The sequence below is a fragment of the Asparagus officinalis genome, chromosome 7 (genome assembly GCF_001876935.1).
Source record: "Asparagus officinalis chromosome 7, Aspof.V1, whole genome shotgun sequence".
In the NCBI taxonomy this organism is placed as follows: Eukaryota; Viridiplantae; Streptophyta; class Magnoliopsida; order Asparagales; family Asparagaceae; genus Asparagus; species Asparagus officinalis.
The window spans coordinates 10964186-10981070 of NC_033800.1; the positions used below are offsets into that span (position 1 = coordinate 10964186).

Genomic DNA, 16885 nt, shown 5'->3' on the forward strand with positions numbered 1-16885 from the left:
AGATTAGAAGAGAGCGGACGAATCGGCGATTGTTCTTGAGTCAAAAGGGCTACATAAAGTAGGTGATCGCTAGGTTCGGGATGCAAAGTGCAAAGTCGGTGGCAACTTCATTGGCTCCGCACTTTAGGCTCTCAGGTAAACAATCTTCCATTACGGCGGAAGATAAGGCATACATGGAGCGTGTTCCTTATGCCAGTACAGTTGGCAGTTTGATGTACGCCATGGTGTGTACACGTCCAGATGATTCACATGCGGTTAGTGTGGTTAGCAGGTTCATGGCGAATCCGGGAAAGACGCACTGAGAAGCGGTGAAATGGGTCCTGAGGTACTTGAAAGGTACCTGGGATACGGGTCTGTGTTTTGATAGAGATACATGTCAGATCGACGGGTATGTGGACTCTGATTATGCAGGTGATCTAGATAGATGCCGATCTACTACTGGTTATGTATTCAGGATACATAGAGCTTCAGTTAGTTGGCGATCGATGTTACAGGCTACAGTAGTACTTTCAACAACAGAGGCCGAGTATATGGTCATGACAGAGGGAGTGAAGGAAGCATTGTGGTTGTGGGGTCTTCTAGACGATTTGGGGATCGAGCAGGAAAGTGTGAACCTGTGGTGCGACAGTCAAAGTGCGATTCACTTGGCAAAAAATCAAGTTCACCATACTCGTACCAAGCATATCGATGTCAGATATCATTTTGTGTGGGATGTCATAGAGGAAGGCGATATTTTTCTCATGAAGGTGCATACGAATGAGAATCCCGCGGACATGTTAACCAAGGTGGTCACATGTAGCAAGTTTCAACATTGCTTGGACTTGCTTCATATCAGCCCGTGTTGATTTGTCCAAGAGGGCATGGCCCTGCGGGTCAGTGATGAAGATGGAGACTATGTTGAAGAATAATTACAGAATGACGGTTAACTTGATCCCGGTGGAGGGTACGTAGACAGTCGCGGTATAGTGACGCAGCTGGTTTGGCCTAGTTTGGCCTGGATCTCTCTGGTGATGTTCGTGGGATTTCTCCTGGTGTTCGTTCAAAATTTAAGGTTTATCAAATGATGAACGAGGTGGAGAATTGTGAAACGCGAGGAAGGGGGGGACCCACCTACTGTAGGCGCATCGCGCTGTCGTCCAGAGCACGCGAGCGACGTGAGGGGGGGTCCCACCTACTGTAGGTGCTCGTGTTCATGCCTGTCCAGCCATGCCGTGTTCGTGTGCTGTCGTCCATCTCGCGCCGGAGACAGCCACGCGCGCCACCTTTGCCACGACGAGGCGCGCCTGCCAGCCCACGTCGCCTCGGGTTTGTGCGCGAAATTTTTCCCGCGTGCCCGCGCTTGTTCGCCCGCCTAAAATTCGGGTTTGCCCCCCCTATGTTCTCTCCTATAAATAGGAAAGGGGTGGAGGAGTTTAGGTGTGGGGAAAAATACTAAGTGGGTAATTCTTGAGTGGAGTGTTACTTGAGAAGAAAAGAAAGGAGTGAGAGAGAGCTTGTAATAAGTTTGGTATTCTCCTCATAGTGAAAACTCCCTCCCGTGGACGTAGGCTAGTTAGCCGAACCATGTAAATCTCGTGTTTGTATTTGTCTTATCTGTGAGTTGCCATAGCTTGTAGGTTCCCTCGACATTTCAGTCTTAGAACTGATGAGAGGAAGAGTGTATATTTCACTTTGATAAAATATATCACTTTCGATTCTTGTTTCCTTTGAGAAATAAGAATTTCACTATCTATTCTAGTTTCCTTTGAGAAACAAGAATATAGAGGTCGACTTGTGCTTTTGTGAAAACGAAAGCCAGGACTATCTCTCAGGTGATATCGCTTCCGCGGCGTGAGGGCGTGACTCTGCGCCCAACACTTATCGTCCCTCATTGCTCAAGTCTAAAACCGTCTTTCATTTTTCTTCAAATAGAATAACCTCTGGCTTCTTATATGATCTTGTTAAGTTCTTTTAGGCACTGAGACGTTGTCTATTAATTGGTAGGATTTTCCAGTGTCTCGGTGGGATGAGGAAGTAGCCTAGTGTAAGGAAACATACTAAAGACAACTAGACAAATTATTTTGAGAAAATATTAAAGGCAAGATCTGATGTGGTCAAACTTGCTTAATCCAAATGATATCTAAATTAACTCCCAGCTGACAGGTTCTGTGAACAATTGGTTTTGATAATTAAGTGCTAAAGATTTTCATGTTGTTCTTGTAGAAGTTATGGAATATGTTTGTCCGGGTGAGGCTAAAGTAGCAAAGCCTGCTGAAACCTATTAAATGCAAAAGCAGCTATGGTCAATCTTGCTTAATTCAAATGGCAACTGCATTAACTCACAAAACCTGAGAAAATTAAGGAATAAGCTTGGAGAGGTAATGGAGTAGGCACCTAGTATAATGAAACATGTGAAAGAGAAGTCCTTTGAGAGAATATTAAAAGAGGAGCTAGCTATGGTCAAACTTGCTTAATCCAAAAAATATCTGAAGTAACTCACAGCTGACAGGTTTTGGTTATATGCTAAATATTTTCTTCTTGTTCTCGTAGAAGGTAAGGAATATCTTTGTCCTGGTTGGGTGCTGGAGTAGCATAGCATGACGAATCCTATTAATTGCAAAAGCAGTTATGGTCAAACTTATTTATTCCAACTGATAGACTCCATGAGTCACATCATGCTATGATCCAAAATCCTGTATTGACCCATATTCACTTCTTCATCCCTCTATATAAGTTGGCAACTGCTTCCTTTCTTTTTCTATTGGTGGGCAATTCCTTAGATTATCCTGCAAGGGAGGTATAAGGCTCTCCTAGTTGTTTCTTTCCTTGTTTCCCTTTACATCGATTGATCTCTTAGTTAATGTTTTGTCTACTTAGTTGTATTGAGTGGAGTTGTCAAATGAACATCAAATTAGTCTAATCTAATGTGCACCACGTTGCTGTTAACTCTGCATTGAAGTACTTGTGCTTTTAGTAATACATCTTCATAAACTAGCTTTGTGTCAAGAACCAACTCGATGAGTTGAATTCCATAATCTGTGATGATCCATGTGTGTCTTTTATTTCCTTTTTCTGGATTTTAAGGCATTAAGTCAGTTACGTACTCGTTGATTCCAAATTTCTAATGTGCGGGTGCTTTCTAATTTGTCCAGGCAGAGCTTTACATGCTTCATCAGCTGACAGGTACTAAGCTCTCTTTATCCAAGCATTTTATATGCTACACTAAGGTCATGCCTTGTTTTACGTTGCGCCCATTTTGTGTCAGTTGTATATTTTTTTATACCAAAATTTTATAGACTATTGAGATATGAACAAGTTAATTTAGGTGTAGTAAATGTCTTTCTTTATGGATATATCCACCCTTTGAATCCAGTGTTGAAACCTTCTTTCTAGTTGGCAATGAGTTTAAAATCCAAGAAGGGATTTTACCCATTTTTGGGTAAGAAGAGCAATTATCCGTTACTGGTGGCTTTTTTACTTTTAATGTGTGGCACCGGGGGAGCGACGGTCACAGAAAAGGAGCCAGAGCGACCGAAAGGACTCAATAACCCAGCGGTCAAGACTCTAACGGTTGTTGCTTAACTATTATGTTTCATCTTTAATCATATGTAGCTAAACATTTAGTAAGGAGTTGATTTGTTATGTTTACAGACCGAGGATGGTGATATTATCGATTGTGTGGATATCTACAAGCAACCTGCCTTCGATCATCCACTACTCAGAAACCATACGATCGAGGTTCTTCTTATATTCAAAGTCTGTCTATTTCTAGTTTTGGACACCGAATAGTTCTTCTGGTACTAATTTTATTTGCATAATAGATGAGGCCTAGTTTTATTCCAAGGGTAGCGGAAGGCAACGGTTCCCTCAGATTTTTGACGCGACAGATTTGGCAAAAGAACGGAAGCTGCCCTGTAGGAACAATCCCCGTTCAAAGGATTCGAGAAACGAACTTTACTAGGATAAGTGGCGCCTCAAAAAACTTCAGTTCGGATGCAGAGTTTGCCAATTGCAGAGTAGAGGTGAATGAAAAATTTAGTATGGCGAATTATGTATAGTAATGTTTTTTTTTCTTTTTCTCTTCTACATTAGTTTTCCTAAATGCAATACGCCTTTATGAATAATTAGATTGCTCGAGTAGAGAATCATAGAGGCGGCCCCCATTTTGGAGCACAAGGTACCATTAGCGTGTGGAATCTAGATGTGATGATGATGGAATGGAGCTTAAACTCAGTTACTCTGTTTGATGTTCACGACTCCTTTATGGAAGCTGGATGGGCGGTATGCTAGTTTTTGTCATGAGAAACTTTAGCATTTGTCAAAGTAACGGTTCAATTAAGCTACTAGGTAAATTTAAGGAGCATGCATTTAAGTGATTGAAGAACTCTGACGGTTCCATTTCATCTCTGAATTTGGGAAGGATCTCCAGTTTCCTTTTAGATGTTATTTGTTGATATTTTTTATTTGAAATGGCTTCCAAGCTAAGTCGCATCGCATGCAAACTGGTATGGGACATAGCAAATTTGTGAAATGTAGGCTATGGAAAACACGGCTATTATAATATATATATAATTATATATATATATATATATATATATATATATATATATATATATTAGAGAGAGAGAGAGAGAGAGAGGAGAGAAGAGAGCAATATGGGTATGCTTGGTACCAAACACAAAAAAGTTGTGCATATATATATATATAGAGCAATATGGGTATGCTTTGTGTAGCCAAGCACAAAAAGTTGTGCCTTAGTAGGATGTGTCACATCCCCTCCACTCATTCAAATTATGGGACCACATTCACATGGGTAGTGATAGTGGATGAGGATGTGACACATCACTACCAAGCACAAAATTTATGCTGGTACCAAGCATACCCATTTTATTCTCATATATATATATATATATATATATATATATATATATATATATATATATATAAATTAATAATTTTCATTAGATCATTATTATTTTTCAACTTATGTGCCATTTGAATTTAAATTCCTATCATTTTTTATGTTTCTTTCATTATGTTGATTATTATAAATTGGAAACTGCTCGTTTTTTAACTAGACATTCAAATCACCCTTTTAAATCATAGTTTTTAACTTGGACATGGGCCGAAACAATCAGACCTATGTCTAACAAGTTTCAATAAATGGACATGAAGTGTAGGATATAAGTTCAAGAAGTGTATGACGATTATTTTAAATTAAAATAAATAACGTATAATTGAGCACATGTCTTGGTAAACGTATGCATATATCCAAGGAGTGACCATGAAGTTTGGGTAGGGGTAAGTGTCAAGTACGAGTCTGGTACGGGTACAACTTCACGATAGAAGCACCCGACTATCATATCTTCTAAGTCTCTATATATCTTATGATGGTATGAAATAAGAAATGCTGCAAATTATATTGCTCTGTTTTCACTACATTATGATCTACATCTCTTTTGTTTCAGGTTGGCCCAATTTTATTTGAAGATGTTAAACCGCGATTATTTGTCAATTGGCTGGTATGATTTCTTTTGCCACACATCTCTTTTCTCATATTCTTTCAAGTTACACTTTTCCTATTGTCCAAGACCAAAAAAGCTGGTTAGCTTTCTATTATTTGACTATCATGCTTTTTGTATGGAACGCAATGCGATAATTAGACACTTGATATATCATGATTTTCTATCTAGTTGTTATAATTTGGTACAGGATACATCTGCTGACATGGGCTGTTTTAACCTAAGATGTCCCGGTTTTGTCCAAGTATCAAACTGGATCGTGCTTGGGGGAGTCCTACCGAAGATCTCAACGTTCGACGGGGACCAATTTTCCTTCACCTTTACAACCTATTATGTATAATTGTTTCTCTATCTGACAGCGAATCATATCAAAATCCTAAAATCCTAATTCTTAAATTGATATTATGGCAGGATTAAATGGTGGATGTTATTCGAAGGCGAGCCAGTGGGCTACTGGCCATCATCCTTGTTTGAGAATTGGGAAACTGGTCCCCGTGTTAACTGGGGTGGAAGCGTGTGCAATACTGAGTACCAAAATTATCATACGTTGACTCAGATGGGGAGTGGTCATTTCCCAAGAGAAGGGTGGAGGAGGGCTAGCTATGTTCGAAATCTTATTGTCATGACGCCTAACCTTGATCCTGTACCTCCAAGGCATTACAAAAACTCGGCTACATCTGGTGGTTGTTATGGCGTGGGAGATGCTGCGCGTTTTCCAGGTGACCTAGGACCAGCTATATACTATGGAGGGCCTGGAGGCAAATGCTGTAATGGGGGTTGTAAGAAGTGAATGTTAGTGTTTGCACCGCGACGATAGCTAAGAACGTTATTGGCAGTGTCAATGAAGTCGGTCACAGGTGTTTGCACTGTGATGATAGCTAGGAATGTTATTGGCAGTGTCAAAGAAGTCAGTCACAAGTGATGTTTGCTGAATAAGTATAATGATGTGGATCCTGTTTTTGTTCTCATTGATCGGGAGTCTTCGCTTGAAACTAATGAAGAAAAAATTTCGATTACCGCAGTCTGTGCTGCTGCATCTTAGTGTGCCTTCTGTTTGATATTTCAAAGGTGTGTAGATTGCGGGTGAATTTTTATTGATATAGGGAGAAAGAAGTTTAAAGAGCGACATTTATGCTATTCCTGACAAAAGTTGACTTGCGTATACCCTCCAATCCATACACTCCATGATATAGGTTTGCAGGTCTGATTTGCCTCTTGGTTTAAATTTCGATTGGAAGAAATAAGCGTATTCATTTTCATTGCTCTAATTGTCTCTACTAATTTCATCATTTCAGCTCAGAAATGCACAATGGCAAATCACTTTGACAGAAATTCTTCGTGGAATTCATTTTTCAGTAACTGCACTTCTTGGGTTATTGTTCTTGTCTAGTCTGTATCATGCTGTCGTTGTGTTCATGTTTTTTCTCTCTTTTATTGAATATGCCTCTGAGAAAGCGTATCAAATTGCATATGTTCTAATTCACTAGCTGTTGAAGTCAGCAGCTCCCCCCCCCCACCCCACCCCAACTTGCAACAATAATCAACAACCCCTTAATAATGTTTACCTACCCCTAAACCAATGTTGTAAATAACCCCCAAGTGTTTGTGTTAGATCCATCCCAGTAGCAGAGAGAGAGTATTTGTATTTGAGAATATAGTGTGTTTGTATCACTAAAGAAATAATAACAAAATATTTCTTGGCGTCCACCACTCCACTCAACTCAACAAGTGGTATTAGAGCTTGGCTTAGGGTGCATGTATCTGCTTATCGTATGCTTTGTGGCTACCACCAAAGGTGGATCATCCATATCAGAAAATAAGTTATATTATCATTTACCCTTTAAAGGTACTGAACACTATTTACGAGTACGGTAGTATTCATACGTATGATTACTATTCACAAGTAAGATTACTGTTTATAAGTATGGTTACTGTTTACTTAAAATAGTAAAAGTTGAAGCTCGTGGTAGAAACAAGGCGATCAGGGACCTACTCTCTCCTACAGTGATCCTATCGGCATTCTTGAAGGCCGAAGTTCTTGCTCAGTCCGGGACTGTGAAGTTGGTTGATCAGGGACCAGACTTGCGCGGAGATATTGAAGCAATACCACATCACGATGGCGAATCTAGCAAATACGACTACTACACTCAAGAAACTCAATGGTAATAACTATAACTACTGGGAGACATGTATGAATTGCTATTTATAAGGACAAGACCTCTGGGAGGTCATCGGGGGTGCTGAAACTACAGCACATCGGGAAGCTAGGAAAGCACTAAGAAAGTGGAACATCAAAGCCGGCAAGGCTATGTATGTGTTGAAGACGACAGTAGAAGAAGATCTTATAGACTATATGCAAGATGCTAGAACTCCGAAGGAAGCATGGGATATGCTCGCGGTACTCTTCTCGAAAAAGAACGATGCTCGGCTTCAACTCTTGGAGAATCAATTGATGACCTTGCAACAGAATGATCTGATAATCAGTTAGTACTTCAAGCAAGTAAAATCACTCTAATAAGATATTTCTCAACTATATCCAGATTCTAAAGTATCCGATGCAAGGATGAGGAGAATAATCATCTACGATTTGAGACTGGAATATCACGGACTCGTTGCTGCTACACATGGGTGGCCGACTCAACCAACATTATTAGAGTTAGAGAGTTTGGTCGCTACACAGGAAACCCTAGCCAAGCAAATGGCTGTCGTTTCAATAAAAAGCAAAGATGAAGCACTATTCACTAGCAATGAGAGAGGAAAGCAAAGAGGTGCGAGGAAAGAGGAGTATGGAAAGACTAGTTCAAGGAGTTAGTCCAGACGACCATACACCGATAGAACACAACAACGTAAGGAGCAATGTGATTATCGAGCAAGGAGACCTGACAGTAGCTGCTACAACTGTGGGAAGAAAGGATACTTTGTCAGAGACTGCCACTATAAGAGAAGACCTGCAGAGGGAAATGCTGCAACATCACGCAGATGTCAAGATGATGAAGAAGAATGGGATATCCAAGCACCCATAGCCAATTTTAAAGATGTAACAGTCGACGAAGACGAGGTTATTGGTATGACACTAACCTTATTTGTGGAAGAATCTGAGTCCGCATTTGCAGCGGTTTCAGATCGAGAAGAAATCAGTTATAATAAAAATTGGATAGTCGGTTTTGGCTGTTCCAACCATATGACGGGAGATAAGGGGAAGCTTGTCAACATGAAGGAGTATAAAGGTGGCCGAGAAGTTGTGATAGCGAATAATTCAAGATTACCTATCACACACATCTGAAAGACTGTATTTACATCGTGTTATAACTCGAATCGGATACAACTATAAGATGTATACCATGTACCAGGTATGAAAAAGAACCTTCTATATGTTTCCCAATTAACAGCTTCTGGAAACTATGTAATATTTGGGCCACAAGTGTAAAAGTCTATCGAAATTTGAAGCTACTAGGAGAACCTGTCATGAAGGGACGAAAGGTAGAATCTGTCTATGTGATATCGGCAGAATCGACATACTTAGATAAAGCCAAAAAAGAATGAGACGACTGATCTGTGGCATGCTCGGCTTAGCCATATGAGCAATCACAAGCTCAAGATTATGACGGAAAAGTCAATGCTGAAGGGGCTTCCACACTTAGAGATTCGAGGAGGGACCAAATGTGGAGGTTGTCGGTATGGTGAGACGCATCAATTACTATACCATGAGTCACAATTCAGAGCAAAGGAATCTTTGGAGCTCATGTACTTAGATGTATTCGACCGAGTGAAGCAGGAATTGAGAAATGGCATGCGATACATGATCACCTTCATTGATGATTACTCGAGATATGTCTGAGTTTATTTCCTAAAGAAAAAGTTAGAAGCACTCTCTAACTTCAAGCAATTTTGAGAAGAAGTCGAAGGAGAACGCAGCAAGAAGATTCGTTGCCTACGCATAGACAACGGGGGAGAGTACACATCAAAGGAGTTTTATGACTATCGGAAGCAGCACAAGATTTTGCAACAGGTAACATGCCCAAATACCCCGCATTAAATGGCATAGCCGAAAGAAAGAATCGTCATCTCACCAAAATTTGTAGAAGCATGCTTCATGCCAAAAATGTATCAGGACATTTTTGGGCTGAGTGTATGAAAACTACGATGCATGTGATCAATCGGCTACCACAATCAAAAATGAAGTTCATATCACCATTTCAGAAGTTGTGAAATATCAACTCAACTATAAGGCATTTCAGAGTTTTTGGTTGCGTATGTTATGTGTTTTTTGCCTGATCATATTCACAACAAGTTTGACATAAAGGTTGTAAGGTGTATTTTTGTGGGGTATGAAGGTGAAAGAAAAGGATGGAGGTGCTGTGATCCAACAACTGGACAATGTTATACATCAGGAAATGTTATATTTGATGAAGACTCATCTTGGTGGGCTTTACAAAAAGTTGAACTACTAGATTCTAAAGATCTTGAGGATCGACTACAAGAGAAATTAGGAGAGCAAAGTCAAGAAGAAGACTTACGTCTATCAGAGAAGACAAAATCAAGCTCTTTAACATCTTCAAAGGAGAATAATTCATGAAAAACTGGTGTTTATCAGACAACACCAGAAGAAGAGCGCCCGAGCCAGATAAAGGTCATTGAACAAGAATCAATTGAAAAACTTTGAAGATCAACAAAACCTAGAAAGCTGAATCCTAAGTATGTTAATGCTTTATGAAAGATGTGAAGGAGCCATCTAGCTTTGAGGAAGCATACAAAATTGCTGAATAGAGACGAGCAATGGAGAAAGAAATTCAAACTCTACAGCAAAACCAAACTTGAGAGTTGGTGCTGAAGCCTAAAGATGTTAAATCAATCTCCTGCAAATGGGTTTACAAAGTCAAGACTCGAGTGGATGGGTCGATTGAGAGATACAAAGCATGCTTGGTCACTCGATGATTCTCTCAATAGTATGGACTGGATTACGACGAGACATTCAATCCAGTTGCTAAAATAACAACAGTTCGAGTTCTTCTAGCTCTACCAGCCAGCAAGAGTTGGAAGCTTTAGCAGATGGACGTGAAGAACGCATTTCTATAGGGTGAGGTGGATCAAGAGATTTACATGGAGAAACTCATCAGATTTGAGAGTAAGGAAAAGGAAAGATATGTTTACAAACTAAAGAAAGCTCTCTACGGACTGAAACAAGCTCCGAGAGCTTGGTATGATAAGATTGATGAGTTTTTAATTTAAAGTGGATACTTTCTTGCTCCTGCAGATTCTAGTTTATTTGTCAAACGGACTGGCAATAGGCTAGCAATCGTATTGGTATATGTGGATAACTTAGTCCTAACTAGAGACTGTAGGCGTCGAAAATTGCCTATAGGTCTCCACGAACATCTCAGTGTTAAGAAATAACGATGAACGTCACCATCTGGTTCACAGAAGCTTGATTGATATCGGTGAACGCTTGAAGTAAACCGACGAACTACGTGAAACAACGGAACTTCGGAATGATGAAGATACGAACTGATCGGGGACCTCGTATCGTTCACAAACGGCGAAATACCCTTCATGTCTCATTTGTTCAATTGATGATATAATCATTGGAGCTTATAGAATTCTTCGTCAGCTTCCCAACTCACTTGGAATCACTCAAATCCGAGTTCGGACGAAGAATTTACGGTGGAAACAATCAAACAGGCATAACGGAGCGTCTCAGGCTGAACTGGACACCCTAAGGTGTCTCGGCTATGGCCGAGACACCCTTGGGTGTCTCGGCCTAGTTTGAGACACCCTAGGGTGTCTCGGCCCAGTTTGAGACACCCTAGGGTGTCTCCAACGCAGAAAAGGCCCGTTATGCGGTTTTAACCGCCCGAAACCTCCTGGAGCTTATAAATACAGCCCCGGGTCCTCACTTTTTTCAGATCTAGAATTCTTGTGCCTCGGCGAAGCCCTGTCGGATTGAAGACTTAAAGTGCACAGATTTCAGAGAGGAGGAGGAGTTAGATCTGCAGCCCGATTCGTTCCTTAGGATTATCCCGTTGCGGTAATATTAAGAAGAGTGATTATCTCGCTTCGCCGAGATAAGAGCTACAGTTTCTCAATCCCTTCACGGATAGACGAAGCTCTGCCCAATTCTTTAGCAATCAGATCTGATCGACGGTAGTCCACGGATAAACCCCGGCACAGGCAAAGATCCCACGCAAGCAGAAGACCGATAAACGATCTCTGCGTTTGTTTGATAAAGTTGTAAACTTTTTCTTTTCATTGTGTAAGGAGATCTTATAAAAAGATCAACTTTTTATTTTATTCGAGTTTATTATAACGACTAAAGTTGTAATAAATTCGATAGCAACGAAGAAATCAACTTTCACCGCAAACAAACTGGCGACCACAGTGGGAGCCAACAGCTTCGCTGCCGAAGCTGTCGTGCCGCAGCCGACGATCAAGATCCCCGTGGCTGAAGAGGTCGAGTACGAATTCGACCAACAGAAATTTGAAGAATACATATTCTCCTCCTCCTCCAGATCTTCCTCTCCTTGCAGGTGCAGGAAGGCCTCCTCCTCCCAGAAGATCCGTCGGTCTCCAGATCTGAAGAACCAAGAAATCGATCTCCCCATAGCCGATGCTACAGTCGTACCTTGCAACGGTCCGCTGGCACCCAATGAGACCAGATCTGCAAATCTGAACTCCTTCACGATTAAGGAGTCGATTACTGAAGGCGCGCCAACTCTATCAAAGAGAGCACGTCAAAGGAAACGCCAACGCCTCGCGCGCCAATTCGCCAAGGCTTTGGATCAGGTGGATGGACTCCATTACCAAGCAGATCTGGAGTTCAGAAAGCACCAAGTGACTAATCTGTCGCCACGACCAGCATCGGAATCCTCCTCTCGATCTCCAATTAACGAATGGGCTCGTGTTAAAAGAACCCGCTCTACTATCGAAGAACGGATCCAGAAGTGCCGCACCTTGCTTGCGCATGCCCGGACCCTACGGACTCTTGTGCGAAAAGCACAGGAAATGCAAAAGGAAGAGGCAGTTAAAAGATCGCCAAGATCCAAACAAGTTTGGGCGCCAAAAGCCAAATCAGCACCTAAGGCAAAAGCATCCGAAGCTGCCTTCCGGCCTTTGTCAACTCCAGATCCCGCTCCTATTGCTCCCGCACTTCCGGTGAAGCCCTATGACAGCGTGGGTCTCTCCAAATCTAGAATCCCATTGAAGGATCGTATCGGTGCCCTACCCGAGAATCGAGGTAAAGCGCTTGTTAAGGAAAGCTGGAGACCGTTAAAGGAGCTTCGAGCAAACATACGGACTGGGGGTCGTACGCGACCTCCTAACAAATCAATTTCTACAACAGCCCGCTTGGAGGTACGTGCAGAAAACCAGGAGCCCGTTAAGGTTTCACCCTCACAAGGGTGTGATTCCAAAAGTGTGACTCCTGTAGATGCCAACAAGGCAATGTTTACTCAGAGAAAAACACGTTAGACAGATGAACGCGTTATACCTGAGAATCTATGTAAGCAGCAGATAGGTTACTCCGACTGCAACGTCGATGAGTTGTACTATCGGGCTGGGGGTACGAATAAATATCGAAAGAGAAGTACCCGGGAAGCGGACTCTCACTGTCCATGTATCAAAATTATCAGGGCAGTATTATCAATGTGTAGCTGCCCCAAGACCGCTCTGCAGAGGGTCTCGATATTCGAGAGAATCTTCGATGGAACGACGAAGCCCAAATCAAGGCATTTCCACCGAAGAGGATTGGTTTCTCGAGATGATGAATTCCCAGAAGTTACCATCAACATGGTCAATAAGGGAAAATCTCCGATTGTTTCAAGTGGTTCCAACCCTAATTTCTCTCCAGGAAGAAGAGTCAGTTCGGGAATAACCCAACAAATATCTCAGCTTCAGCTAGAAACCGTTGGACATAATGATTACCAGGGTGTCCATGAAGGAATACATTCCGATGACGAACTCTCGGATTCTTATTCCGCAATCGCCTCTGACGATACAACGTCTAGCATAGGACAAGCTCGGGAAGTGTTCATGGTCAACACCGAGCAAATAGCCAAAATCATTGAGGATGCTCTAGCCAAGCAGAAAGAAGCATTCAAAATCGAAATGGAAATGGCTATGCAGGAGATGAGACAAATGCACGACCAACAAATCCAAATTTTGTCAAATCAGCTAGGTGAGTCCAGCCGTCGCAGCACTGCTAACCAAGCAGGTAGCGATTCAGATGTGGATGAACACGATGCTGGGGGTGGCCCCACTAAAAATAACAACGCTGGGGGTGGACCCACCAATGACGATAACACTGGGGGTGGCCGCATTATTCCTCTCAAAAATTGTTCAAAACAGGATATAGATGAAGACGAAAAGATGAAGGATCTTGAGAGCAAAATTAATGCTTTAATGTCTGCTCAAAAGGTAAAGAAGACCGGCATTCCGTGTCCTTACCCGAAAGAATGGGAATCGATTCTGTATCCGGCGAAGTTTAACCTGATCAACTTCACGCCGTTCGACGGGAAGGGTTCCCCCACTCAACACCTGATCTATTTCAAGTCCCATTTGGGAGTGATCTCTGGCAACAAGCCTCTGATGGTCCGGTCATTTGTTGGCACCCTTCACGGGCCCGCCTTCGATTGGTACCGCCGCCTCAAGCCCGGAAGCATCAACAGCTGGGAGGACCTGAAAAGCATGTTCCTCGCTCATTTCTTCGATGATGACGCCGAAGTGTCGATCATGACACTCTTCGATGAGAAACAAAAAGACGGAGAGTCGGTGGATGCCTTCATCAAACGCTTCCGTAATCTGGCAATAAACTGCAAGGATCCCGTCACGGAGGAGTTCGTCTTGCAGACCTGTCATAATAACTTGTCCATTAACATCTTGGACGTTATGGGAGTAGAGCCGCTCAATACCTGGAGAGAGTTGAAGGTACACGGAGAACAGGCCGAACGCTTCCTCAGAAGGAGGAAGGTCGAAAGAAACCAACCGATGGTTAACCCTCTGAATTCGAGTCTCGTGTCCCATGATGAAGGGAAGGCATCTACAACAGTTGTTGACATTAATCAAACGTCTCAACAACAGAAGAATTCGGATCCAAGGCTCCAAAAAGAGTACTCATTCAAAGACGAAGACGTTCCAGCCATCTTCGAAACCCTTCTTGAAAACAACAAGATCAAGCTGCAACCCATCACGAATCAGGAGGAAGCTGACAATACTACGGATCCGAAGTACTGCGCGTACCACAGGAGGATCCTTCATCCCACCAAGGCGTGCTTTACTTTAAAGAATAGCATCCAAACCTTGGTTGAAGCCGGCGTCATAACGCTAGGGTAAGCTAATTAAGAACGGCAACACTCCGAAGAGTATACGAGTATAAACTGCTTCTCAGGACTCCAACAAGTATAAGAGTATAAACTGCTCCTTCCGATACTCCAATAGGTATATGAGTCTAAACTGTTTCCTACCATTGATGGGAAGTTCCTGGAGAATGTTACGCTAATATTCTTAAGGATAACCCGGTCATGTAACGGAGTACAAAGTCAAACCCAGGTCCAAGAAGGAAGCTGGGGGTGGATGATTCATGTAATGAGAAGTTCCCGGAAGAATACTATATGTAATTTTCTTAGGGATAACTCGATCATTATGAACAAAGTAATAAACACTAAACCCTCACTGTGATTTGTATGAGTCAACCATCCCGTTGTGATTTGTACTCCCCCTCTCACTGTCTACTTGGTCAAACCTTCCTATAGTTAGGGCCACAATCAAAGTCCCCTCTCGATTCCTTCCATGAACGAGAGGTCCACTTTCAAATTGAACGATCAAGCCTATAAAAGGTAAGATCGCCTCAAAACCCCCACTTCCACTGCTTCCTTGGTCAAACCTATAAAAGTTAGGGCCAAAGCCAGATTCCCCTCTCGATTCCTTCCATGAACGAGAGGTTCACTTTCAAATTGAGCAATCAAACCTATAAAAGTTAGGATTGTCTCCAACTTTACTTAGTCAAACCTGCAAATAGTTAGGACTAAGATTGAGTTATCCTTTTCGATAAACGAAAGACTTCCATCTCTTCCTTTTTCCACCAAACCTATAAAAGTTAGGGTCGAAATTGGGCTTTCTCCTCAATAAATGAGGGACTCTTTTTGGATCGAATGACCAATCCTATAAAAGGTTACTTGAATCTTTTCGATTCTCGGAGTGGAGATCCCACTCCTAGTTTCATCTTTCCGGATTCTGGGGGTGGAGATCCCACTTCGAGTTTCCTTTCCAACTGAAGGTAGAATATAAAATTCTTCCTCTTCGGTGCCGGGAGATAGAATATAAAATTCTTCCTCTTCTATTTTGGGTTCAGACACAATTCTCAACTTCAAATCCGTACATCCTATGCACGGGGAACTTTATCTCGACTCCTAAATAGAGATAAGCCTACGTCTAATACACGTTGCTGGTTTAGTCTTTCACCGATTGAAAAAGACGCCAGAATCTAGTCTGGGGTATTTTATTCCGAAGCCTAAGTAGGGATAAGTCAGCGCTTAACCCGCGTTGCTGGGTGGTTCGTTCCTGTAAAAACGACCGAGTCTACGTATTCAGCATCGTAGCAACAAAAATCCATGCCTTTTATGTATGGGGAATTTCATCCCGAATCCTAAGAAGGGATAAGTCAACGCCTAATACGCGTTATCGGTTAGTTCTTAACCGTAAAAAGGACAAAAGCCCACATATTCAATATTGTGTCAGGTTGTTATTAATAATGCCAAAATCCGTGCTTCACACGTATGGGGAATTTTATCCCGAAGCCTAAGCAGGGATAAGCCAACGCCTAATACGCGTTGCCGGTTTAGTCTTTTACCGATTGGAGAAGACATCAGAATCCGATTCTGGGGACTTTTATCCTGAATCCTAAGTAAGGATAAGTCAGCGCCTAACATGCGTTGTCGGATAGTCTATTCCCGTGACAAAGACAAAGTCTACGTATTCAAAGTCGTAGCATCAAGTCTAAGGGAGTTCATTCCTTTAGCACAACGTCACATGCGGAACGGGCTTAAAACAATCCGCATGTAAGCCCGACTCAAACGGTAGTCGGTAAAGACATATTAAATCCGTTGATGGCTGATGATTTGCCAAAAATCCTAAGTCAACGTCTGATACACGTCGTTGTTTAGTCTTTTCACAGGAGAAAGACGAAGTCTACGTATTCAATATCGTAGCACTAAAAATGTTAACTCTTTTAGCTTAACGTCACATGTGGAACGGACTTAAACAATCCGCATGCTAGCCCGACTCAAACGGTAGTCGGTAAAGGCTCATCAAACCCGTTGATGGCTGAGAATTTGCCAAAAATTCTATAAATGCGAGTCATTGACGCACCAGCTCCACTAGTTGGTCTCGTGACT

The 16885-nt window shown here is 42.1% G+C and overlaps 1 protein-coding gene across 2 annotated transcripts; it reads left to right on the forward strand.

Annotated features, from left to right (window-relative positions):
- Nucleotides 2734-5909, forward strand: LOC109848956. Of its 2 annotated transcripts, XM_020418693.1 has the most exons (8): nucleotides 2734-2776; nucleotides 3132-3162; nucleotides 3373-3549; nucleotides 3631-3717; nucleotides 3801-4001; nucleotides 4108-4260; nucleotides 5448-5501; nucleotides 5692-5909. In XM_020418693.1, the coding sequence occupies exons 3-8, from the start codon at nucleotides 3379-3381 to the stop codon at nucleotides 5839-5841; spliced, it is 816 nt and encodes a 271-aa protein (XP_020274282.1). In that variant the 5' UTR covers nucleotides 2734-2776; nucleotides 3132-3162; nucleotides 3373-3378; the 3' UTR covers nucleotides 5842-5909. The 2 variants fall into 2 exon arrangements, with proteins under 2 accessions (XP_020274282.1, XP_020274283.1); XM_020418694.1 differs by lacking the exons at nucleotides 2734-2776; nucleotides 3132-3162 and having other exon boundaries at nucleotides 3183-3549.